The 26,095-nt window shown below is 46.3% G+C and overlaps 9 protein-coding genes across 9 annotated transcripts; 6 read left to right on the top strand and 3 right to left on the bottom strand.

Moving 5' to 3' along the window:
• Positions 1-1,661: 1,661 nt before the first annotated feature.
• Positions 1,662-3,621, top strand: TGAM01_v210468 (hypothetical protein; the record flags this gene model as incomplete). Its single annotated transcript, XM_024550802.1, has 3 exons — positions 1,662-2,348; positions 2,384-2,572; positions 2,629-3,621. Coding segments are annotated over 3 exons (1,869 nt in total), but the record flags the coding sequence as incomplete, so codon positions are not given.
• Positions 3,622-4,210: 589 nt separating this feature from the next.
• Positions 4,211-5,867, top strand: TGAM01_v210467 (major facilitator superfamily transporter; the record flags this gene model as incomplete). Its single annotated transcript, XM_018809702.2, has 3 exons — positions 4,211-4,339; positions 4,389-4,775; positions 4,827-5,867. The coding sequence occupies 3 exons, from the start codon at positions 4,211-4,213 to the stop codon at positions 5,865-5,867; spliced, it is 1,557 nt and encodes a 518-aa protein (XP_018657104.2).
• Positions 5,868-7,312: 1,445 nt separating this feature from the next.
• On the top strand, positions 7,313-8,519 carry TGAM01_v210466 (hypothetical protein; the record flags this gene model as incomplete). The annotated part of the gene is made up of 4 exons (XM_018809701.1): positions 7,313-7,335; positions 7,392-7,591; positions 7,644-8,137; positions 8,205-8,519. The coding sequence occupies 4 exons, from the start codon at positions 7,313-7,315 to the stop codon at positions 8,517-8,519; spliced, it is 1,032 nt and encodes a 343-aa protein (XP_018657103.1).
• A 502-nt stretch (positions 8,520-9,021) lies between these two features.
• TGAM01_v210465 (C6 zinc finger domain-containing protein) lies at positions 9,022-10,211 on the bottom strand (the record flags this gene model as incomplete). The annotated part of the gene is made up of 3 exons (XM_018809700.2): positions 9,022-9,662; positions 9,714-9,982; positions 10,036-10,211. The coding sequence occupies 3 exons, from the start codon at positions 10,209-10,211 to the stop codon at positions 9,022-9,024; spliced, it is 1,086 nt and encodes a 361-aa protein (XP_018657102.2).
• A 3,004-nt stretch (positions 10,212-13,215) lies between these two features.
• Positions 13,216-14,466, bottom strand: TGAM01_v210464 (allantoate permease; the record flags this gene model as incomplete). Its single annotated transcript, XM_018809699.1, has 4 exons — positions 13,216-13,400; positions 13,454-13,705; positions 14,101-14,189; positions 14,246-14,466. The coding sequence occupies 4 exons, from the start codon at positions 14,464-14,466 to the stop codon at positions 13,216-13,218; spliced, it is 747 nt and encodes a 248-aa protein (XP_018657101.1).
• A 556-nt stretch (positions 14,467-15,022) lies between these two features.
• TGAM01_v210463 (methylitaconate delta2-delta3-isomerase) lies at positions 15,023-17,353 on the top strand (the record flags this gene model as incomplete). The annotated part of the gene is made up of 2 exons (XM_018809698.2): positions 15,023-15,568; positions 15,641-17,353. The coding sequence occupies 2 exons, from the start codon at positions 15,023-15,025 to the stop codon at positions 17,351-17,353; spliced, it is 2,259 nt and encodes a 752-aa protein (XP_018657100.1).
• Positions 17,354-18,732: 1,379 nt separating this feature from the next.
• Positions 18,733-20,334, top strand: TGAM01_v210462 (hypothetical protein; the record flags this gene model as incomplete). The annotated part of the gene is made up of 3 exons (XM_018809697.2): positions 18,733-18,937; positions 19,000-19,119; positions 19,166-20,334. 3 exons carry the CDS (start codon positions 18,733-18,735, stop codon positions 20,332-20,334), a joined length of 1,494 nt encoding a protein of 497 aa, XP_018657099.2.
• Positions 20,335-20,467: 133 nt separating this feature from the next.
• On the bottom strand, positions 20,468-20,821 carry TGAM01_v210461 (alcohol dehydrogenase; the record flags this gene model as incomplete). The annotated part of the gene is made up of 1 exon (XM_018809696.1): positions 20,468-20,821. One exon carries the CDS (start codon positions 20,819-20,821, stop codon positions 20,468-20,470), a length of 354 nt encoding a protein of 117 aa, XP_018657098.1.
• A 1,384-nt stretch (positions 20,822-22,205) lies between these two features.
• On the top strand, positions 22,206-22,860 carry TGAM01_v210460 (alcohol dehydrogenase; the record flags this gene model as incomplete). The annotated part of the gene is made up of 2 exons (XM_018809695.1): positions 22,206-22,294; positions 22,362-22,860. The coding sequence occupies 2 exons, from the start codon at positions 22,206-22,208 to the stop codon at positions 22,858-22,860; spliced, it is 588 nt and encodes a 195-aa protein (XP_018657097.1).
• Between the last annotated feature and the right edge of the window lie 3,235 nt (positions 22,861-26,095).

The following is a 26,095-nucleotide window of genomic DNA, read 5'->3' as shown; positions in this document are numbered from 1 at the left end:
GACAGAAAATTGCTACTACGGTGTTTCCATTTGAAAGGACTACCTCAACCTCAAGGATTTGGTCGACCGCTAATCCAAGCCACGGAGTCAAGGCGCCGTATCCTCCACCGGTGAGATATCCACCAAGCGAGACAGTCACGCAGGAGCCACCTACAATCACGAGATATGATCAGCAAAGAGCGCTGTAAACCTCCATCATTTGACTGCCAGCACCTTCTGTGACTGCTCTGTATTGTATGCATTGTTGACATCCCTGAGGAACGACTGAGTCGTGTAGTTTCATCTCTTTGAGATGGTGTGTGTTGATGGATAAGGAGTGTGGAGCATTGGATCGCCCGAGAAGATCGTGTCCGGTTGAATGAACTACTAAGCGGAGGTCATGTTTATCGGCTATGAGGAAGCGTGTTAGCGTCCAAGCCTCAGAAGAAACGGAATAGGATGTGGAACCAAAGAGTACACCAGCTTGGACATCGGTAATCGATGTGGCATTGATGACATAGGCAGGGTAGCCCGCAGCTGAGCAAGGAAAGTCGGCGTAAGGTAGACACGTATCATCAGACCAATTGTTGATGCCCGTTGACACCAAGTCGTTGGTTTGGAAGTTCCAATTGGTCCAGTTTCCTCGCACTATTTCACACACGTTTTCGTCGAACAGGGCGTAGGGCTGGTCTTGATGGCATATTGCTCCAACCGGATGTTGTCTGATTCAAGCTGCCCCACGCCTCCTGCGATGGCCACCCCTTGTCGCCAGGTATCGGTTTGCATGACGGGGTGAAGGATGACACGGCGAGATAAAAGAAAGGGGATGCGTAGAGAGCCAAGCGAGCAGACGCAAAAAATGACCACATACTGAGCTGTATGCAGTCTGGCGGAAGCTTCGCCAGATTGTATGACGAGGTGATATATAAAGAAGGGATATCAAGTAATAGACTATGTGCCCTCTATATATATATGTCCCATAGACTGTAATCAGGCGCATATGATAGGACCCGATGAGATCCCTTGCCAGCAGAACCCTTGAACTAATCTTGCTCGATAACGCTTCCACGCTCGAGGGTCCGCTCCGCACCCGTCGTCTGTTGAAGACGGCGCCGCTCAAGATTCCGGTCCTGGCTACCCCAGTCCCACCCCCGGGATCTACTTGTGCTGTCAACATGGTCTATATGGCCTACGAAGTAAAGACTTAAATCACGTACCAAGTGTGGCGCTCATTGGACTCCCGCCATGTTGACCTACAGGTTTGTGGCGCAGGGCTCCATCTCGGCCTTCCGTTCCCAAGCCGTTCCCGCGTCCCGCGCTCGTAGATGTTTGAACACCTGACTACTGGTCAATGAGCGACTACGGCAATTCAAAAAATCTGATCCGAGCAGGCAGCTGCAGTCTCAAGTCTAGCTGATTGATCGTCTCGGTACATTGTTATCTCGGTAGTGCTACCTATGAATCAACCATCAACAACGAGGGGCGTCGGCCGAGGTGGATACGGTCGCGCCTGTATGACCTGTTTCAAAGCAAAGACTAGATGCATGAGACCGGAAGCTGGGGCAGCTTGTGTGAAGTATGTGTGTGCTTTCGAATGTACTGAGCTTATTACACTTATTCCTCGTCAGAGGGCCAAACTTTCACCAAAGAACATACATGAATAGTCCCAACCTGATGCATAGCACGTTGACACATTTCGGCTCCACAGATGCAGCCGACTTGCAAAGGAGTGCATAGCTGCGCCGGCCGGCCGCAGAACAAATCTCGGCCAAAGCTCGACACAGGCTGGCTGTTCAAAAACAGCAAAGATCGAGCAAAAGCTCGACAGCTTAGTCGCTATGCTGCAGTCTCGGGCTCTTTTAGCACTTGCCCAGAAGGAGAGCCTTTTTATTTATGGATCTATTACTGGCGGTGAAACCAACCAAAAGCTTACCACTAACATGGAAGATGCGCTCTCCTGCGCTCCAGCTACAAACAACCTATTCTCATCACCCACTTCTCTTCATGCACCAACGAGAGATCCAGAGTCTGTTTGCATATCACAAAATGAGCGTGATGCCACAAGCCTCTCGGAACAGGACGCCGAGGATGCTCTCGACTTCTTCCGCAGCCGTATCTTGCCAGCGTTTCCCTTCATGCACATTTCAGCCTCATTAACCGCGCAGGCTGTCTGCAAGACATACCCGAGCTTGTGGCTTTGCATCATTTCCATCACTAGGAAGTCATTGGCAAAAAAAAGGGTCCTGGGCGACATGATCAGGAAAAGTCTCGCTCAGGGAATCCTGGTGGATGAGAAAAGGAATCTCGATCTTCTGTTGGCATGTATTTCGTACATGGGATGGTCGGTTTCTCTGGTTCCACTCGAGCCTTGATCTGTGGATGAATGTAGCTGAGAATTCACAGGGTACACCATCACATGAAAGAGGAACCTCGTCTGACGACCTGGGTGCGACTCGCAACGACTATTATACTTGACTTGCAGCTGAATCAGTCACCTCCTGCTGACGAAGCACGCGAAGCTCAGGCAAATAGTAGCGCTGAAAAGCGGAGGGCTGTTTTGGGAAGATACCTGATTAGCTCAGTGTCCGTTGATTGCCTGTTTCGACCCCTTAACAGACTATTGATCCCTCACTAACCGTTGATATCAGAGTCTGCAACTTTCAGACTTCCAAGATACTTTTTTCGTGGACACCATACATGGAAGACTGTCTGCAAGATTTAGCGCATGCTCCTCAATGGATCGGTGACAAGATATTGGTCTCGCAGATAAAATTTCTTTTCATAGGGTCATTGATCAGATACCATGTTCTCTACGTAAGAAATCGGAACCTGGGGTTGTTATTCCGTTCGCAATGGCGTTGTGTGGCCACCTGCAAGAAGTTCATACAAATTTGCCTCAGGATCTCAAACAAAACAGTATGTAGGATGAACAAAATGACCCTTCTTTTTTTGTTTTGTGCTACCTTTCGCTTACTCTTAACTCTAGATATACTTTTACTATATTTATACAGTGTAAAGCTGTTGGTGGATGAGATAGAGTTCAACAGTTACGTGCCAGATGCGGGCAACATCAACATCAATGCAAGTGCTTCGCCAAGAACGCAAATGCAACGGCTGCAGTGTCTTCATAGATGCCTCGGCTCAGTTTATGCGTGGTGCAGTACATTCTTTAGCATGCCCAGCGACAGCTACTTCGAGTTGCCTTTCGCTGTAGTCTTTTATCAACTAAGTCGGATTCTAAAGATGCTTCTCAACCTGACGTTCTTATGTGAACCCGGCCGGGATTGCAACGAAGTGCGCGCAAAGGTCGATCTTTTTGATGCGATTGATAAATGTCGGTCTGGCCTTGATAGGGTTCAAAATTTGCTGGATGGTGACGATGGGGTCGAGGGACTATCGGTCAAGAAGGTACATGTATCCAGGGCACTACGACTCAACAAATCGACCGTTCAGGCGGAGTTTCTTTCCCGACAACGAAGAGCTTCAGGATGTGCGGGAGCTGATGAAGGGCAGTACAGTCTGCCAGAAATCTTTTATGGCAATGTAGGGAACCCTCTAAATATCTTTCTTGACGACCAGTGGACATCAGAAGCTTGGGAAAATATTGAAGTGGGAGAAGGATGGGTAATAGCGAGCGGATGATAACAAAGGGTTACATCTAAGAGTTTACACTCTAGTATGTCTGCCTAATCTAACTTAATAGAGAAAAGAGAAAAACTTCACGGTGCTACAACATAATGACACATCAAAATTGTTAAAATAATATGTGGATTCAATTAAATAAGCTTTTAGGCTTTACTTGTTGGGTAACGTGTAGCAAGGTCTCCAAAAGTTCCATCTGATAAGATTAAGTAACTCCGCATCTTATCAGATCCGGTGACTTTTCTCGCGATTCGGACCTCCGCAACATTGCCGAGTCGTGTCTCCCGCCCGAGTTCCGGGGTTCTGCCCCTTGTTGCCTTCGGCGCATGAATGCATGAGTCACAATTCAGGATTATAGGCTCGGCTCGACGCGGATTTCGCGAAAGTTTTTCAACCAGGTTGCTCTATTGTAAACATGCTCCCAGGGGGTTTTAATGTGACTCTGCGCGCTAGGAAGGGTAATTGACGGTCTGTCGGGTCGTCGCTGCTGGAATGCACCAGCCAAAGGGAGAGAAGAAACGAGCCCAAGAAGGGAGGGGCTTCGAAGCCTTAAAAGAGAGCCTTTCCCCTATTTTTCAACCATCTAATTATGGTTCAGAGGCCTTTAGTCGCAACGATGACTTCCCCAGGAGAAAAAGGCCCAACGGACGTCGAAACCGGTGTTCAACCCACGGATGGCCAACAAAATGTAATGGAGTCTCGATTGCCGGATCATGAGGTGAGTTGACCTAATTAACATTACTATTGTTGATAACTTACGTTTGTAGGTCACCTGGGATGGCCCCGACGATCCAGAGAATCCCTACAACTGGGCCCTATCTCGAAAGATCTCTGTTGCCCTCGTCTGCTCAACGAGTCAACTCGTCACAACCATGTCAGCTAGTATGGTTGCGCCAGCCATGGATCAAATCCTGATAGATCTTCACATGAGCACATCTGCTGGCCAAATTGCCTTTGGTGTTTTCTTCCTCGGGTTGGGCTTCACACCTTTCCTGGTCGCACCCCTCGCCGAAATGTACGGGCGGAAACCGATATGGTTGATTGGAAACCTTTGGTATATCATTTGGAATTCTCTTTGCTCCGTCGGCTTCTCTGCGGCTTTAATGATCATAGGGAGATTTATGTGCGCAGCTGGAGCTTGCGTTGGAGTTACCGTATGTATACAAACTCGGCTGGGCAGACATAACTAGCTAACTAGCATATAGCTAACCGGGCCAGTCCTCGCTGACATGTTCCCTGCCAAAGACCGTGGCAAATCTTTGGCACTTGCTGGACTGCTTCCCTACCTTGGACCTGCGCTTGGCCCGATCATCGGTGGTTTGGCTGCCGAGCGTCTGTGGTGGCCGTGGCTTTTCTGGATCCTCTCTGCTTTTGATGCTCTCGCTCTTGTGCTCGGATTCTTCATCATACGAGAATCCTACGCACCAGTACTGCTGCGGCGCAAAGCCGAAGCCATCGCAGAGCAAGCCGCTCAGGATGGGGCACCGACGAAGTCCGTGGCTGCTCGTTTGAGCATTTTTTATCGAGATTTATCGACTCGCATAGGGCCAGCTATGAAGCGCCCAATCCGCCTCCTAACTCACCGACCAATCATCCAACTTATCGCTCTCGCAATGGCTGTAGACTTTGGCGTCTATACCCTAGTCTTGTCGACGTTCGCTTCGCTTTGGATCGATCAATACCATCAGAATGAGACCGACGCCAGTCTGCACTACATCGCCATTGCCCTTGGTGCATTTGCTTGCGCTCAAGCAGGCGGCCGTTTAATGGACTATATGTGGAACAAAATGAAATTGGCGAGACCAGATCGCGAGCCCACGCCTGAATGGCGGGTTCCATATATCATTGTAGGGCTAATACCATGCGTTGCAGGAACGTTCTGGTATGCGTGGTCAGCAGAAGAGCGCGTGCACTGGGCTGTCGTTGATGTAGGTGTTTTCTTCTTCACAGCAGGCAATTTTATGTTTTCACAAGGTTTGTTGGCCTACAACGTTGACGAGTTCACGAGCACGAGGGCAGCTAGTGCCAGTGCCGCCACTCGTCTGGGGACATATGTACTGGGTTTTGTGTTTCCTATCTTTGCGCCAGAACTGTACGAGAACCTGGGCTATGGCTGGGGAAACAGTCTTCTTGGTTTCTTGTACGGCGCCATGGGTATCGGGATTATTGCAGTTTTATGGATCTGGGGCGAGAAGATTAGAGCCATTGGAAGAACAGCAGAGGAGGAGAAAGAAAGGGTTATATAAAAGTAAATAGCTCGGGTATTTTCCACATTAATACATTTAGTCTCCAAGGTAATTGTCAACTAAGAATTCTTCACACAATCGCTATTTCGTCTACGTAGCTACAGCTACGACTTCGCCAATACTCTTCTCAGTTGTTTTACGTCTAGCTTGTCAATCTCTTACCCACCTTTCGCTGCTTACCTTATGTATGACAAAAATCATCGTCTACGTTGCGTAAGTGCTTTCTGTTTTGCTTAATTGTAAGAGAGTCTTTTTGGCGCTTGATCTACAGCATCATTACCCAGCATGGTGCGTGTGGGTAGGATCTGTCGGAGCTGCACCTCTTATTTCTTACGTCTCAGATCGTATACCTTCAAGTTAGACCATTCTCAGTCAGGTACGTAGCTCATAGTAGGCGCGTCTAGCTATAGTATTGTACTGACTCATCATTTGCTTATAAAAATGCAACAATTACCGTACAACGAATAAGATGAATCGTGACTGTGACGGCGCTGTGCTTATCAGTATAGTAACGGGAAATTGATGCCAACGAGCTCCTACTAGTACTTGAATCAAATAGACCTACGATTCTCCACATGTAAATGATTAGAGTCATTCTTCTTATACACAATATCAAGTAAGTCACTTGAAGTAAAAATCGCTAAATTATAGAATATATTATTCTCATTTCATTCAGTAAACTATCTACGCTGTTAATGCTGGCCATGTACTAAAATGACCATCTACCCTGAATACGTCGGAATTAATCGCCAGGCGCTGTACTACCACCTACTAGTACCTTTATTCGGAATTATCGAATAGCAAAAACACGAACCGAGGTATTAGTCATCATACAATTGGTCCGCAGCGGAGGCGGAACTGCGCTCCATTATCCCACAGAGGTTGGCTGTCGCTCCTTGATTGTACAGTAAATCTTGGGGGATAGTATAGCATCGGTGTTATACTTTTGACATTAGCATAATTACCCTCACAACTTAGGAAAATGCTAGCCTCGCCATTGAACTAATAGGTCTTTTGGCTATGAGACTATTGCATAAGGTACTTACTATTCAATTACATGTACTGAGGTTTGTTTACCAAGGTACCTAGCTACTACTGCAATCAAAGAGACTCTCGTAAGTACCTACTTGTTTGTTCCACTTTTGGTACCCAACTTTGCCAACTTTTCGCTTTCGGCTTCCAAAATAAAATAAGCTAGCGTTACAGCAAGGGTGAAAAGTGGAGGAAAAAGCAGTAACAGAGAAGCCCAAATATTGTCATATGATGAACTTGTTACAGCCAAGGTATGCTGTATTAGAAATCAAACCATCCCACTGTTTAATTAGGTCTCTGAATGCTCAAAGCATACTGAGTCCTAAGAGTATTGCTGCGGCTCTATTTATACTATCTCCCATTCCTATTCACGACGTAACACACTTGCTAAGCTGTTGCACACAAATTCAGTCATGGAAGGGCCGAAACTATTCATGTGAGCAGCGCCGGCGCCCGTCCCATCTCCTATGTCACTCGTTGACCTCAGAACAGCACTGGAGCCACGGGCTACATTGGCGGAAGCGTATTGAACAAAATTATTGAAACTCACCCCGAATTTCAGATAACGGCGCTTATGAGAAAGGCTACCAGCGACTTCATTTCCCAATATCCCAACGTCAATATTGTCCAGGGTACCTTCGATGACTTCGAAGTCATAGAAAATGCGGCCCAAGATGCCGAAATTGTCATCCGTAAGCCACTCACTCCATCAATCTGTGTCTCGCTCGCTGATTTAGCATCTAGATACCGGCGATATTGACCATCCCGGCTGCGCAAAAGCAATCCTGTCTGGGCTGGCCAAGAAAACGTCCAAAAGCTTCCTCATTCATTTAACAGGCACGGCTTGCATCTCAGATATGAATGAGCAGACTTGGGAAGGTAAAGTCAATCCGCGCATCTGGGATGACGTTCAGGACATAGATGAGATCTACAATCTCCCTGAAACCGTGTGGCATCACGCCATTGATCAGTGGATCGCGGATGCCAGCAACGACAGAGTCAAGACGGTTGCTATTTGCCCTCCAGATCTGTATGGCCAAAGTACCACGGTCGGTGGCAGGACGACATACTTGGTGCCGGAATATGTGGCTGCAATTATTAAGTACAAGGAGGCGTTCTACCTAGGCGAGGGACAAAACATTCGAGCCGTCACGCACATCGATGACCTTACGGAGTTTTTCGTTCTCGTTCTGGAAAAGCATTTGGAGGGAGGTAAAGATCTACAGTATGGTAGAGAGGTATGTAAAGCACAGCCGTCCTTATCCTCATTATATCACCGACTCTTGGCCCAACTCACACACACAGGGGTTCTACTTTGCGACCGCGGACGAGGTGGCTTGGAAGCCGACCGCAGAAGCCATAAACAAGATCGGCCAGGAGCAGGGTTGGCTGCCTGCTGACACCCGAACAGTGTCTTGGACAAAAGAACAGCTGGCTGCGGTACTTCCTGACCGGTCTGCGCTGACATTGTATATCTGGGGCTCTAACAGCAGAGCCAAGGCGACAAGAGCAAAGAAGCTAGGATGGAAGCCGCATGGGCCTAGTTTCTGGGAGACTCTGCCCCAGGATTGCCAGGTAGCTGCAAACAAGCAGCCGTTTTCTGCCTTGGGAATAGTATAAAGTCAGAGCTACTTTCCGAGCTCTATCTCGCTCGTCTGTTGTAAATAAGCAATATTAGCAAGAATATTTACAATTATATTGAACTTGATATTAGAAATCTTGAATTTGCTTTGGTGTCGTGATGTGACAAGTATTTGTGATATTCTAGTCGATACTTCAAATAAAGTCATCTTGACTTCTGTTAAATGAAGCCCTCAATCCTAATACAAGCCACAAACCTCTTTTGATCATAAAACTACTACTTCTTCGCCAAAAAAATGCTCTTCTCTCATTGTATATACCTGCATCATCCTACATTTGTGGTGGATATGAATGCGAGTCGATGTCAATGGGGAGAAGCGATGGAAACCCAATGTCCCAGATTCCGTCAAAATTTGCAAGATCGGGGTCTAAACTATTAATTTCTTGACAGTCTTCGCTTAGTGTGCTTGATTGGGCCATTTGATGTTGCTGAATCTGGTTGTTACAACGATCAAGACTGATTCCTTGAGTTTCTGTGGAGTTAGCATCGAATCCAGGCAGGGGAAAAGAGTATCGCGAACTCACTTGCTGCTGGAGGGCGTTGCTGTATTGATTGAGCTGGAGATGTAGGTAGCAAAGATGGCGTAAGACTTGAGAACGAGTCTGATGGCCTAGAAGCGGGACTCGTTTGACCGCCAAATTCTTCGCGCCACGCCCAGAGCCCATCATGAAGTACACTGGCTCCAAGACGACTTTGCACTTTCAAGTTTGGCTCTTGCCCGCGGCGAATCGTTCGAGAGTGATGAATGATCCAAAGCTGTGCCAAAATCTTGCCTCCACGTCCTCTTAAATCGTTATCTTCCAGAATGGCTCTCCTTAAGAGACTCAGGACAATATTAAATGATCGTTTTCCCTCCTCAATGTCCACATATCGGGCGTAGCTCGAATTGATAATTTTCATAACCAGCATCCCAGCTGTGTTTAGTATCTGATAATAGATGTTCGGTACGTATTTTATGAAATCGTTCTTCGCATCTTCATTTGCAATCTTCGAGATGAAGTTTAAGGCAGCCGAATATGCCCTGAGGAGGCCCTGTTTTCGCATTTCCGTGGCCGATGACTCGAAAAAATAATACGATCTTAGCTGCATAGAGACCATAGCAAGTGCAATATGATGGGCTTCTATAAAATGTTAGTCTTGTCCGTTTGAGAATAACAAGATGGTCGCTATACCGCCCGCTTCCTTCCCAATCCACCTTTCCAGGTCTTCCAAGTCGCATTCGAGAAGTCTCATCAATCCATCGCTCTCTCTCTGTACGGGGTGCCCAGTTGGGGAACATGTGCGTTTTGACATGGCTTCATCGACCCGTGCTAGGAATCTTTGGATGAGCAGGTGGTATCTCAAATTGTCGGGTACCGTATAATTATTCCCAGGCTCGCAAGCACGGTCGATCGTCCAATCGTTTGAAGACAAAGACGGCTGGCCCGCAGAAGTCGTAACACTACTCGAGTTCAGAGATAATATTTTGGCAGAGCAAAGCAAGTTCTGAGTTACCTTTGTGCGGCGATGTAGCAGCCTGCCCATAGTTTCACAGCTGCATGAAATTCTTCTGGTGCAAGTTGCGTCTTCACTCGCTGAAAGTCCTGCATTGTTTCTGGTCGGTGAAGCCCATTTTGCATTGCTGCACTCCTTGCAACAGAAATAATTAAGAGTGATGGGTCTTTCCACATTGTATCGACTGGAAACGGCCACATTGATACCAATAGTAGAGCTTGAATGGTGTATGCTGGAAGAGGAGGCTGAGAGGCACTACTCCATAATAGCCGTGTCATGTATGGACATAGACTTCCGAGTAGTGTGACGTCGTCATCATATCTTCTCGCAGCGACACTGATGATAGCCCAAAAGAGGACAGGTGACTGCTTGTGATACATGTCGGGGGCAGTCGATGAATCTAAGATTTCTAGAAAATGATGATAGTGGTCGAAAAATCTGACACCGTTAATGATGCACTCTTTCCCAAGTTAGGCTCATGGAACAAACTCTTGAAAGAGATAATCAATCTGAGCTCCAGTAAGCTTTATATCATCAAGAGACTGTGAGCTACTTGTTGTTGTATAAGTGGAACGCTGTGCGTCCGACAGTTGTTGAGGATTGGCGTCGGCAGCTCCCCAAGCCCTGGCGCTCTCTGATGGGAAGTCAATGGCTTCATCATGCTGGTTTCTGTAATCAGTAATCTCTCGCTGTGAATTGAGCATAATAGACGTAGGAGTTAATAATGCTTGTAGACTTTGGCGATGAGTAGTTGTGTCCAATGGGCGCAATGGACCTAGCGATTGGTTTCCGGCGTTCCATCCCGCTACTACCGAACGCAGTTGCTGAAGTTCTTCTGCAATCTCATTTATCTTCCTAAACATGTATGAGGCCCCCAAACAACGGTTTATAGAAGCCTCTCGTCAGAACTTACAATTTCTTGTTTACTCTCTTGAAGGCAGTGTCAATTTGACAACTGAGAGATAGTCGAGAGCAGCGAATGCAAGGCCCTAAGCCATCTTTGAGGCCATCACATCGCAACTATACGTAACGTACGAAGATTGTGATTGTCAGAATTCATGGTCTTATATCAATGCGGTGGCATCGCAGTCTGTTTTCGTCACAAGGGCTAGGGTTGAGATGCTTACTTTCGCCTGTCGACATTCTTTACAGGCTATTCTCTTTCTCTTCTGAGGATGACGATGGTTGTTACTTCCGTTCACTTTCTCAACCATACCCATTTTAGTTATCGTGTCTGCCGGGCTCATACCCGGGTTCCGATCGTGGGAACTCAAGATTCTAGGATACTGGTTGATGGGGTTACGGATCCCTTCGCTTCCACGCGCGCCGCCTGCGCTCCGACGATCCGTTGCATCCATTGCAAGAAGAGGTGAGAAAGACGAAGATGGGGTGATGGCTTCAGCGACAACGGCAGATCGTGGTAGGCGCGGACACTCCTCTTTACAGCGTGTATGGGAAAGAAAGGCGATTACGGCATCTATATCAGTCTCCGGTGCCGAAACGGAGGGATAAGTGGAACAAGGAGAGATTCAGATCCACATAAGCGCACTTGGTGGCGAGTCTTCTCAGCTTCCCCAGCTTCTTTGTCGGGGCTACCGGGCTACTTCGTGGGGTTTAGGCGCGCTAACTTGGTTACCGTCTTCCAGAATTGGGCCGCCTAGAATGAATGTAGTTATAAACTGCATTTGTCGCAAAGCTCTTTGTTATGGACAGCTTCGATCTGTTAAAATCCCCTGTTCCCCTCCTTTCCGTAAATGGAATGAGCAGCTATTTAGTGTACAATAGGTTGCATAGCCTTCATTCCAACTCTTTGCATTTGTTGGAAATGACCGTCATTACTGCCAAGTCGCCTTGCAAACCACAGTGCTTGCCTCTTCCCAAAGTTTTGCTTTCAACTAGGCAGGTGTAGTTTCAATAGCATGTATAGCATTGCAAGCTAGCTTGTGACTATTCGCTTGGTTCGCTTTACCAACTCCCTCTTTAATAAGCTCGTAAGCATTGAAATGGCTGGAGCTTTCTCTGTAGCTCCTCTCTCAAATCTCGTTGCCTGCTTGTATCACAATCATGAGATATGTGTAGCATGTGTAGCAGGCTAGGTCATTATTTCTACGTCAATCGACTCGTATCAACCTGCCTAGTAGGTATAGGTAGCACAAAACACATGATAGTGTTCCGCCTGCCCTGGCTACATGCGTATCTGATGTTTGATGATATCAGCCATCTTGGTATTAAGAAGCGTAGGTGCGTGTGAAAGCTAGCGACTATTTTACACTTTTCACCTTTTTATAGCCATTAAGTAAGGTTTCAATTCCTTATGTTTCGTTTCCTGAGCCCCAGTATTTGCCAAATGTTGTGTCACTTATTTGCCTATCTAAGTTTAAACCTATTGCATGATATATTGCAAGACAAGTGGTGCTAATCGAACATTAATAATGAAACTGTATGACTTATTATTCATCTCTAGTAGTAGCACGGTAGCGTCACAAAACCAGAACAAAGTAGTTTCACATTTTCTCTCCCTCTGTTTAATTGTCCCTTTGCTATTTATGTTTTTTTTAAAATACCATTCGTTCTGTTAGAGGATGGAATAGAGGCTACAGAGTACATCTGAACGCGATATGGCGGTCGCATAATTGTTCCAAAGTTTTGTTCATATTTGGATGTGTCTCACCCCTTTCAAGAAACTCTTGCTCAACCTTATCCCTCCTCTTGTTTTCAGTCGCATGTACAAGTACGCACAAGAAGCCATGAGTATGCTAATGCACATTAATCCGATACCGATTGAATGCCCTTTGATAAAGCGTGGTGCATTTGTGTAGACATGGAGTCCCATAATGGCGACTGAATTGCTGCAAATTTCTGCAACTGACCATGTCGTGGCACGTTTGGTGAATCCAGCTGTGTTGATCCCAATCCAAGTCACAATAAGTACAACGGTAGGATAGGCGCCTCCGACGACAAGGCAAGTGGCGACCATTCGGGCAGAAACAGATGTGAGGGTAACGAGAAGTACATAACCGATTAGAGTTATAGAAAAAAGACAAATTATTGGGATGAACTTCACGTTCAGCCGGTCGCTAATGGTGCAAATAGTGATGAGGCTGACGAAGGCGCATGCATAAAGAATGACTGAAAATAGCTGTGCATTGACTGTAATACAGTTAGTACTGATAGAGGATATTATAGAGTGGCTGGCTTACTAGGAGAGAGGCCGAAAGTTTGTATAAAGGTTGGGAGAAAGATTCCAACCGAAGATATGGCGAGAGTGTTGCCGACATTGAGAATGGCAAAGAAATACGTCTTCGGGTCTTGGAATGATCTCCGGATCTGTGAAACCTCGACTTTGGCATGAAGGGTATTGTACGCTTTTCCGGTCAACAACCTTTTGCAAAATTTCCTAAGTGTGAGAGCAACTTACATCGTGCTCTTTCCTTTGCCAAGGTAATCTCTTCAGAGCTAAAGAGCCAGTGTTTGGTAGACTTGATCTGGTCTGGAAAAGGTGGAAGAAGAAGCCAAAAGATGATTCCAACGCCGACAGCCGGAGCCCCTTCAATGATAAAGAGCCATTGCCAGTTTCTGCGTCCTGCAACACCGTCTAGATTGATCTCAACCACGTACGCCATTAGACCGCTGAATGCGCCGCACAGTGTTGCAGCTGAATAATAAGCGGCTAGGCTACTGTCAGTAAATCTTGACTAGGCAGCTGACGGTGTACATATATGCAAATGCCGAAAGGCAATTCAGACTCACCAGCACGTGTGTCTACTTTATTTCGTTGGTACTAGTACGGAGTATAAGTCCCAAAGGCCTGTACCGAACATTGGAAGGGAAGCAACCATTGACGATTCGAATTGCCAGAACACTGCCGTAATTCTTTGCGGCAGAAAGACAAAGTACTAGGACTCCAAATATCACAATCAAACTGCCAATCATTCTTTGAGGTTGGATATAACGCATTAGAATGTTTGCAGGAAACATGAAGAGGAGATACCCAACAACTATGTGATATTAGTCCATGACACTTGGAGACTGGTGATGGCTTCCACGATTCACGCCTGCACTTACAGAACAATGGCGGAGTATTGGAGAATTGAGAATCTGACATATTGATACTCTTTTGCCAGCCCATCAGACGAGCGTTTCCTATATTGTTCCTGTTCTATGGTTTCATTAGTTGTGTGTTGTCCAAACGCAAGGGAGTTAGACTTACAAGATATGAAACACAAGATAGGCCAAAGCAGCCAGAGGTACAATGCACAGGTCGGCTTTGCGCAGCAATATTTTCTCTATCTTCAACTTGCCCATTCTAAGTAGATGTTGGGTGTTGTATGCATCTTCGTCAAAATTCTTCTCGTTGTCCGGCCTCCTATTATTCTCGATCATCTCGACAATTGAAGCCGCCAGGGTATCTTCAGTCTTGCCTGTGATCATTGTCAAGCAAATCTTATCATAGGCTTTGTAACAATATTATCTTGATAAAGTGTGGTGTGCTTGAAAATTGTAAATTGAGTCCTCAATGCAGAAATGCCTTTGTCTTTTCAAGTGATTTGTAGCAAGGGGCTTACACCGTTCTTATTCAGTATTGGATACCGGCGGCTGATTCCGAATAGCGCTCCCCGCACCCCACGTCTCCACGATGCGACAGATGGGTTAGCAGGGTGCTGGAGAATTTCTAGCGGCCCGACATCAATAGCACCGGGCCGTAGCGGCATTGTTTATGATAGGCCAGGCTGACATGAAAAAGGAAAAGCCAGTGGCAATGGCCAACCTGTCTCAATCATCATCGGGCCGCGGTCGGGGCTTGTTTCTGTATACCATTATCTAGCTATGATAATAATTACTCTCAATGACCTTGCCTCTTTAAGACGATAGGTAAAACGATGCGTATATCTAGCCAGATTGTCCGTTGTCTCATTTACAAATTGCATCTGGCAAGGACGTTCATTAGACAATTCATATTCATCTAATATCTCAAACGCATACCAACATGGCACACGCCGATCAGCATGGTATTCCCTGCGCCTTTATCAGAGGTGGTACCTCCAAGGCGCTGTTTTTTCACGAGCGAAATCTTCCACCTCCGGGTCCTTTACGGGACACCGTCTTAAAAAGACTGATGGGTAGCCCTGATGTTCAGCAGGTCGACGGCATGGGTGGCCGCTCGACGCATACCTCCAAAATCGCGATTGTGCGCCCCTCCGACCGTCAGGGTGTTGATGTTGATTTCACATTTGCTCAAGTCTCTGTGGATCAAGACATGATCTCCTATAAGGGCAATTGTGGCAACATCTCGTCAGCGGTGGGCCCGTTCGCAATAGATGAGGGACTGCTGGGTAAAAGCGCGAACACTACATACAGTGCCAACGATGACACTGCAGTAACTGAAGTGAGAATTTATAACACTAATACACAACGTATTCTGCACGCGCATGTGCCAATGGACAAGAAATCAGGTTTCAGCATCACGGTTGGCAATGCAACAATTGCAGGAGTGCCAGGCACCAGCGCTTCCATTTGGATGGACTACAAAGATGTAAGTGCTTAAATGCTGAAAGCTCTAGTATTGGAAATTATTCAAGAGAATGAAGACTAAACGTTTCATGAGGCAGTTGGTGGAAGTCGCTTGAAAGGGATTGTTCCAACTGGACGCACGATAGACACGTTGAATGTTCAAGGGAAGAAAGTAGATTGCACGATATGCGACGTAGCGAATATCTCCGTCTTCGTGCGAGCAACAGACGTTGGACTCACAGGGTCAGAATCAGCCAAAGACATCAATACACATGCCACAGCCATAGCACTTTGCAAAGAACTTCGGGGCAAAGCAGCACAGCTCATTGGAATGTGCGCGGATTGGGAGTTGGTTGATGAACAGTCACCCGGCTTGCCCTTCGTCATCCTGGTCGCCCCTCCAACACACGATGCTGCTGATTTGGCGGTCCGTGTGATATTTATGAATCGATGTCATGATTCCATTGCGGGAACAGCAGCTGTCGGTGTTGCTGCTTGCAGTCGCATTCCGAACAGTGTTTTGTCGGAAATTCTCAGAGAAGGCACCAGCGAACGCAACGCTGTGCAAATCGGGCATCCGGAGGGGATTATGCCAATCTCCATCAGAACCAAGGCCGCGGATCAAGCATCCGATCTAATCGAATTCGACATGTTGGCCTTTGAACGAACGTCAAGGAGGATCATGAGCGGAAGTGTATTCATTCCAAAACAGATCTGGAATGGAGATGGGCGGACCAGAAAAGAAATGCTTCCCCAGAAAACGCACCTCCTAATGACAGGCGATATCAATCTTCTGAATGTCGACGATTCCACTGAGCCGTTTAGAAGGGTGGTGGACTCCTTAAGCGCGGCTGACATCGTCATCTCAAATCTCGAATGTGTCCTGGGCATGCCAGAGCAAGCATACTCGATTCAGCACGAAGGCCTTTTTGCCAATCCCATTGTCGGTGCCGAGGCTCTCCATATTGGAAAAATCGCGGCCGTGGGTCTGGCAAACAATATCAACTACGGCGCACGCAATATCCTAGGCTCGATTGCGACACTCGACAAGGCAGGAATTCCTCACACAGGAGCGGGCGCCAACATTGAGGCAGCTCGTAAACCGGTGATTGTCGAGCGCGGGGGCCGCAAGTATGGCTTTCTTCAGCGCACTTCGGTATATTGGCCTAGAGACCACGCTGCGGACGCGACTGGAGCAGGAGTGGCGCCTCTTCCTGGCCACACTGCGTATGAGGCTCACATGTACCGATATCACTCAAAAATCCCGCCCGTCAATCGCCCAGAAATACCGCCGCTTGTTACTACTTGGGCAGATCCCCAATATCTGGCCATGTTCACAGATGACATCAAATCCTTACGGCCGCAAGTTGATGTACTTATTGCTAGCTGTCATTGGGGTCTCGGAAAAGAAGTTTTGACCTACATGGAGCAGATTGCAAAAGCGGCGATTGATGCTGGTGCCGATGTCGTAATGGGCCATGGACCGCATCATCCTCTTCCCATCAGCTTCTATAACCAAAAGCCTATTTTCTACGGCCTTGGCAGTTTTTCCTTCCATATGGGGCATCTAGGGTTGGCGCATGGAGACTGGGTTGGGTTACTTGGAAGCCTGGAATTTCACGAAGAAAACTCGGCTGGAGGCGCAAAAGTATCGTTCCGATTTGTCAGGCATAATAAGGACAATGAGACATACTTGTCTCACCCGGAAGACGAAAAGGATACTGTCGCAATGTTAACAGCAACGTCTCAGAAGTATGGAGCAACTCTTTGGGCAGATGGCGATTCAATCTATGCAAAACCTTCTTAGAGAGAAACACATAACAAGACGCCGTAACATATCATGATACTGGAAAAGCTACAAATGTCAATCACAGTGATCAAGATGTTAGTTTATAGCGCTTGTTTATTAATCCCAACTCATCTTACAGTATTAGCTCATTATTAACATGTCATTGATTCAGTGGACATGATAAATACGCAAGCGAGTTATAGAAAATAAGGGCTATGGAATGAAAGTACACTTATTTGCAGGTTGTACAAACAGCTCCTTAACTGAGTCTATTGCCTAGCGCCGGGGATTTCTTTGCAGCCCGTTTGGCACGCTTAGATTGGAAAGCAGTGGAGGTAATTCGGGATCCTTAAACTCATGAGTAAAAATCTTTGCACGCTAACTGGGTCGAACGACGGGTTAACGGATTTTCCTGGAGAATTTAGCTCCTTCGCTGACTCCGTGTCTTGCATCTACCCTCATATTTTACGTACAGAGGAAGCTCTCAAACAGGGGATATGAAAAATCTGCCGAAACCACAAGTTATGCCTTTTCTCTCATATGCTTCTCTTGCACTTGACTGTATCACAACAAAGTAAAACAAGGTTCGCAATGATAAAAACTTGCCGCCAACAAACAATCTATTTACTGCTCAATAAAGAACGCTTCCATGGGTAATTTAGTATACTTGTGAGCAAAGGTGTAGCATGATGTTGAACCAAAATATCTCCTCCAACTAGAGGAAGAGGAACCGACCCACACAAGCCACGGTCACTGACTACCGTGTGCCGTGTGCCGGCTCCCGAAAATTTCCGCCACTTCCAGGGCTGTCATCCCCGATTCGGTCAGGGAGTGGAAAATATACACCGCACATGGCATATAAATGACAGTGATAGACTGGAGGTATTTTCTTTCGGTCGCATGCCGAGCACGGCAATAACGGCAATCTCGGCACTTTGGTGAAAACTTCATTGACCTCCCCACAACATTGTTACCATGGGGTATGGGGATTCCCCAGATAGATAACTTTGGACATCATGGATGGATAGGTATCTAAGAAGAGTCGCAAGGCGTGGAGGGAACGACTAAGCTATTAAAAAAATATATCAAGTGACTTATATTTCTTCAACAGAAGTTGCGGACAGGACATGTTCTGCGTGTATATTCTGAAGAACCTATCAACGCTAGGTATTATTGCCAATGGCGTATTACCGTGACGACCTAAACAACAAGAACAACATGTGGAGCCACATACGGAGCATATATGGAGAAATTGTGCTGAGGAAAGATGGGGCTGTGTGAAAAAAATAAAACAAAACGCTGGAGATATCCGCAATTTATTTTGCGCTCATTTTCTTTTCTCGTATTCTAAAGAGAACAAAGCACTGCGTTTGCTGTAGTTGTGTCGTGTTCTCATCATGGGTCGCTTTCTTGGTCTCAGAGGCTCGAAGCTGAGCATGGCCACAATCATATTGGTTGTTGGTCCAGCGTATTTTACCTTTGGTTATAATTTGGCTGTCGCTGGTGGGCTTCTCACTTTGGAGTCGTTTGTCAAGCAGTTTCCCCAAATGGACACCATTAATACGACTGGAGCTCAGAATAAACTGAACTCAAATATTCAAGGTGCGTTGAGTTCTTTCCCATCTTTCACCTTTCGATCTTAGTATCTGACTCCTTGTTTCTAGGCGCCGTATCTGCTCTATTCACTGTTGGTGGTTTCTTGGGTGCCCTCTCTACCATTCCTCTAGGAGATCTACTCGGTCGTCGTCGCATTATTTTTCTTGGCTCGGCCTTTGTTGTAATCGGTGCTGTTTTGATGTCATCTTCGTACTCTTGCACAATTAATTGTAGCGAGATTGGTACAAGGTTGCGGCACTGGTGCCATCACTGCCACTGTTCCTGTATGGCAATCGGAACTTTCAGGATCAGCCCACAGAGGATCTCACGTTGTCACAGAGGGACTTTTCATTGCCGCGGGTATTGCCGCCTCTCAGTGGATTGATCTTGGCTTCTTCTTTATTGGCTCATCTTCTGTATCATGGAGAGTGCCTCTTATCATCCAAGTTCCTTTGCCAATCTTGGTCATGATCTTTGTCTTCTATATGCCAGAGTCCCCCCGATGGCTTTTGCTGAAGAACCATCATAAGGAGGCACGTGAGATTCTGAGCATCCTTCGAGATGAAGATGAACATTCGGCGGCAATCCAAAGAGAAATTGCAGAGGTCGAAACATCACTTGAAATGATTGGGAGCGTCTCGCGATGGGACGTGTTTAAGATGGGTGAAAAGAGGAACTTTCATCGTCTCATGCTGGGAATCGGAGGGCAATCGTTCTCTCAACTTTGCGGAGTCAACTCGATTACCTTTTATGCAACAATAATCTTTCAACAACGCTTGAAGCTGGATGCTATCAAAGCAAGACTACTTGGTGGTGGTATGACGACCATTCAGATTGTTGGAGCCCTGGCGGCTGTCCTGACAATTGACCGCCTCGGCCGTCGATCCCTGATGCTTATGAGCTCTGCCGGCATGTGCATCACAATGGCTATCATCACGGGAACTACTTCAACCACCAACAACCAAACGGCACTGATCGTAGCCGTTGTCTGTTTCTTCATCTACAACATGTCTTACACCTTCGGATTTTTGGGTTTGACATTTCTTTACTCCACTGAGGTTGCTCCTCCTCATCTCCGCGCCAAGATTAGCGGATTTTCCAACTGCATGACCTGGCTGATGAACTTCGTCGTTGTTGAAGTTACACCTACTGGTTTCGACAATATTCAGTATCAGTACTACATAATATGGGCAGTCATTAACTGCTTCATATTCACGACTGTTTTTTTCCTGTATCCGGAAACAAATGGCCGAACATTAGAAGAGATGGATGAAGTTTTCATGCTGTCAAACAATATTTTTGAGAGCCGCAAGATTGCCACGAATCTCTCCAAGAGAGAAGCCTCCGACCATGAGTCAATGACCGAAAAGGTCACTGCTCAGCAAGTCGATGAATTAAAGTAGAGAAAGATTTTTGTTATTGTAAAACAATTACAAGCCATGATAAACATATCTCGGCCTATGTACCAACGCAACTTCATTTGTGTTATAGCTGAAGTATGCCTGCCTAATTTTTGGAACTACTAAAGCTTTTGAATTATGTGATTTTGACAACTACCTTGCCAATATGACCTCCTTTAGCAAGGTAGAGTAAAGCCTCCTTAGCCTCTAGAAACTCAAAAGTCCGATCAATCACAGGGTGAACCACTGTCTCCTGGTACAGCTGCAGCACCTCTTCAAACCTGTCTTTTGGCCCACAAACGATGCCTTTCAGAGTAACGTTTCGCGACAACGCGAGTACGATTGTGTTCATCTGGGAACTGGTTTGCTTGCCAGATACGTAACCCACACAGCTAATCTGGCCGCCAAAGGCGATACACTTAAATGACTTAGCTAAGGTATCGACACCACCGCATTCGAGGACGACATCAGCTCCTTTACCCTTTGTCATTTCGATCACTTTTTCGTGCCAATCCGGATTCTTCTTATAATTGATTGTATGAGTTTCACCTAGCTGTTGTGCCCTGTTTAACTTTCCGTCTGATGAAGATGTTACAATCGCTAATGATCATTAGCAGAGTACCACATATGCCAAGAAGAATTTCTGAACTGGTCAGTTGAAGCGCATGCGCCATTTGCAATGCTGAGATAAACAGGCCGCTGGTTTCTTGAATCAGGACAACATTCTCTCTATCTTTCAAGGGAGAGCCTAGGGGCTGAAATGTATTCAGGGCCATCCAAGCGGTAACTGCTGCGGCTGGCAAGGGCGAGGCCTCTTCATCAGTCAGATAATGCGGAAATTTCACAAGGCCTGTGCTCGGGAACCCCGATATTGCGTGAGACTGCCGGGTAATGGTGCTCCCAAGAGAGATTCAAAGTCTTGCTCTTTTATTTGACCCGTGAGGTGACTTTGCTTGAGATAGCCATGACGCGGTCGCCTTCCTGGTACGCAGTGTTCCGTAACACCTTGATAACAGTCCCACAAATGTCTGAACAGGGGACGATGGGTTCATCTTTGCGATCAGCGCTAGGATGGAATCCAAAGGTACCGGAACATACGGAGCAACGGCAATCGGCATTTAGCCATGAAATAGAGACAAGGTCCAGCGACAAACCTTCTGTATCTCGATAACTGAGACTGGCACAGTTGATTTTGACTAAGACATTGCCATCATTGAGATCGCTTGGATCAGGGGCATCCACAAGCTGTAGTTTCTCCAGGCCATCTTGGCGGGTAATCCATTGTTTTATTGTAAATAAAATTAAACAAAACTACATGTTAAACTAACTACTACCTTCGACGATTGACAAGATGATGGGCCTTATGTACAGATAATATAGCTACCAGGACATTTCACCGTGGTAACGTTATGAATTGGTGAAGACGCGGAGTCGCGGACTCATTTTCTTGCTCGAAAACAAGTACAATTCTGAACAGACATAGTCAGCACAATTTTGGTTCGGAAAAAACAGTACTCGTTAGAAGAAGTTGTTCTTTCTTGGCAAAATGCGATGATTTGTAAGTATAGACTTCATACACGGCTTACAAAGCCTTCAGCGATAACTCATTCAAACCACGATTGTCGCTTCTTTGTTTAGACTGATACAAAGTATACCTCGCTACTCACACGTTGTACACTTAGAATGCGGCGCATTCCCGCACAGATAAATACTAGACTTATAAATCGTGGGCTATCAGGCAGACGATTTTTAACCCTAGCTTCACTTTCACGACGTAAACTCAACTTAAAGCTCTCCGTTAACGAATTAGTTCGATAACATCGCGTGATCATGAAGGAGGCAATAGTTATTGAATTCGAAGATGATTCTTCGCAATGCAAATTCACGAATCCCAAATCCCCAAACCAAAATCTACACAGGTGTTGATCAAAGTGATGGTGTCGGGTTCGAATCCGAAAGACTGGTAAAGCTCACGCCAGAGAGAATAAACAATCCCTTGAGCAACTTACATTGACGCAAACATGTAATAGGAAAGGGCCAACTCCTATCCCCGCACAGAACAACACGAATACAGGCGACGATATCGCTGGAATCATTGAGGCTGTCGATTCATCGGTTGTCGAGTTTGGGCCTGGTGATCGTATTGCAAGCTTACACAAGCTCAAGACCCTTCATGGATCCTATGCTGAGTATGCATTAGGGGAGGAATATAGCACGATCATGCTGCCTGAGAACGTGAACTTTGAAGAAGGGGCAACGATCCCACTGGCAGCGATGACTGCCGCAATCGGGCTGTTCAATAGTCTTGCTTTGCCGGAACCTTGGTGCCAACATGAGACATTGAGAGAGCAGGTGAAAGGTGGTGCTGTGGTTTACGGCGCCGCCAGTGCCGTCGGATCTTTTGCCATTAAACTCTTGCGAAAAGCCGATATCCACCCAATTATAGCTGTTGTCGGGGGAGGGATATCATATGTCGAAGGCCTTATTGAACGAAACAAGGGCGATGTGATTATTGACTATCGTGAATGAGATGACGCTATAATCAGGGGGACCAAGCAGGGCATCAGGGATGGGGAGTCGTTGAGATACGCCTTTGACGCTGTGAGCCAAGCTACTAGCTACTTGAACATTTCAAGAGCTCTTGAGCCAGATGGGGCCCTGACTACGGATATACCAGGTAAACTTTCCGTTTTTAGCTTCGTTTATAGGGCATTCTGACAAACAATGTGAAGGACACGACTATTCGGGGCTTCCAGCTAGTATTCGTCTCGTTCAGACCAATGTGACCACGGCTCATACAATTCATAAGGACGTTGCTACAAGTTGGTTCAGGCTGTTCTTTCACGGCTTGAAAGACGAGTGGCTCAAGGGCCACCCGTAGGAAGTTGTTCCAGGAGGCCTTGAAGGATTACAACACGGGCTTGAAAGTCTGAGAGATGGCAAAGCAAGTGGAATCAAGTATGTATATAGGATCGGTATGTGTTCGGATTAGTAGAGAGTGCTAGCTGAATATACTGCTCTTATAATACTGCATTTCACCGAAAATGTTGTTGAACTTTGGAATTCTGAATTAAAAATTTACAGTGTTTCCTTGCATACTATATTTCAGCAAGCATATCATTATAAGGGTATCATACATCAAAATATAATAAAATTCTTCTAATATTGTTATTATCTTTCTACTATTGAACATACCTTTCAAAAGTTATAAAGATGCTGCCAAGCTCCCAAAGACTGCAATTCTTCAGTATAACTAGAAATTGAATTACGCAGCCACTCAGCAAGTCGATCAAGCATCAGAGTAAAATCAGAACTCTCTTTACAACCTATTATAAGTCAACTGTTATTTATATTTTTTTTCTATGCAGTAATTGGTTCTATTTTTGGTCAAGCCCTACTGCCTCTCTGGAACACTTATTTGATCGCACTGCCGTTATACAAGATGTGGATCGTGGCACAAGAAAATATTATAATTGTTAGCACTTCGACATCGCGCAGTGCTGCCTCGACTAGTGTATGAAGCTCATAGAAGAAGAGCCACTTTTCGAGTCTGTAGATGACAATAATCATGAATTTATCAAACAACTTTGCCAATGCAGTGACCAGACTTTTGGGGCAACATCCGTTCGGCTCAAGTCACTTCAAGGGAGGTTACCTTGTAAGAGGCCGATATTGATCCGTGATCGCTCAAAATATTTGATCAGAGCAACACTACGAAGGGCATGAGCGGGATGATGATGCGCTTTATGACGATTATGATAGCCACTTCTTGGCAGCTCTGGTAATAGACAGCGAGACGGATTAGCGGAGTAGTATCCCTGAGAACGCTTCTTGTTCTTGTTTGCACTGCTTTCTAAAGTTCACCTAATAAAGTCATTTCAACACTAGAAAACCTTTGCATCTTTGTTGAACTATCGATTCCTCTTCAGCTATCAATGTTCTTCGACCATTGATCCTTTTTAGCTAGAGATTGTTCTTCAGCTCTCCACTGCTCTTCAGCTCTCCACCGCTCTTCAGCTATCAGCTGCTCCCCATTTATCGACAAACGATCGGCTTCTAACTGCTCTACGGCTTTCGCTTCTTTTTTGTTTTCCGCCTGCTGTTAGGTGATCAATTTTACAGCCTGATAAAGTAAGAGCTTAGTGAGAGCAGCGCGTTTGATAACTTTGTAATAATTACTATGTAGCCCTGTCGCGTACTTGGGTTAGTATCTGGTAACCTCTTTATGGCAGTGCCAATATGCTTGCTTTTCACAAAGCGCGTCGCTTCAGCTTCTCTTGGTCCACAAAACTGCTTGAGACGTTCTTTGCGCTGTGTTTTATTGCGTTTTCAAAACGTCGTCCAGTTCGGCCGACGTTGCCAAACTATAAGCGCGCTCAATTTTTCTACTCTGCCGTACTGTATGAGAGCGAATGGGTTCAAAGCTGTTATCGCTTACCTGGCTGCATCCGGCCGTTTCCTGTGACCTGATGATAACTTTGTTTAGCTGAAGTCAGCTATGGCCTAGCCTGTGCTACATAGGCCTGGGCACTTGATTATTGGTGTCAACTCCACTGTCGCTGGAATATTTGCATGTGGCGGCGCAATGGGTTACAGCTAGAATCGTGGAAGCTATTGATCAGCTTGGCCCGTTAAAAACATAGCTAAAATGGTCCAGAGAGCCGGACATGGGTATAAAGACTGTGATGGAGTACGCTTGTTACTCTTGTACTTACATAGTTTCAAATTAGAATATATTTTCCTGCAATTTGCGAGATATTTCTCCTCCTCCTAAAAGCAAGATAGGGCCATCACAATTCAGCAGCCTGGCTGACTCTGTGTCTTCTTCGCTAAATCCTGCCTGCAAACAGTGCCATTTTGACAAGTACGAATCAGAAGATGACCATGCACCTTAACCGCACATCAGAATGGGGCAATAAGCTTGCTGAGCTTGTCGTCCAGGAAGCTGCGGCTCACCCTCCGGCAGAAAATGCAGTTCATGCCCGACTAACGGACATTGACGGCACTGGGATCGCCACCCTAGTGAGCAAGCTTACAGAGGCCCCTAAGGCGTACGGCGGCTTCGCCCTGGTTTTTAAGCACGACAAAGAGCACAAGGACTTTGAGTGGCTCCAGTTCATCACTCGGCAGCTCGTGGTTGAAGATGCTGCCATAACCGGGAAGCTAGTTATGAAGACAAATACGACTTCTTATCAATTGATAAACTCAGCGGCGGAGATCACAGACTACGACTTCGTGTCCGGCTCAGAGCCACCCAATTGGAATACCTGCTGGAAGGTGGACTCTAAGATTCTGCCGGACCCCAAGCCCTTTTTTCGCGAGGCATACGAATACGCCATCTCGGATAGTCATAAGTTGACCGCCATTATGGACGCTCCGGGTGTCATGGCCGGAAAAAAGCCGACAAAGAGAGATAAGTCTTCGTATGAAGATGTCCCGGATGGCTTGGTGGTGATGAAAGATGAGCTAGGTGCCCACGAGGGAATCTCCCGCGCTTACTTCTCGGACTATCTCGTGAAGAAGGTGGGCGGTAAATATAAGATTTACGCTCGCTTTGACTTCAGCTTGACCTGGCAAGCAAGGGATACAGACAAGAGCAATTATGCGCTGCGTTCTCTTAGAACAACTAAAACCTCTTCGCTGCTTGATTGCCACATGGCCGCTCTCAAGCATAAGACGTTGCCGGGCTCAACAAGCCAGCCGTCCAAGGAACCCTGGAAGGGCTTTCGTGGCCTCATTGTCTCGTGAGCCAAATCCTGGATGC

The sequence above is a fragment of the Trichoderma gamsii genome (genome assembly GCF_001481775.2).
Source record: "Trichoderma gamsii strain T6085 chromosome Unknown Scaffold_63.2, whole genome shotgun sequence".
Lineage (NCBI taxonomy): Eukaryota > Fungi > Ascomycota > Sordariomycetes > Hypocreales > Hypocreaceae > Trichoderma > Trichoderma gamsii.
Note: the sequence above shows the minus strand (reverse complement) of the source record. Positions and strands in the feature narration are given on the sequence as shown.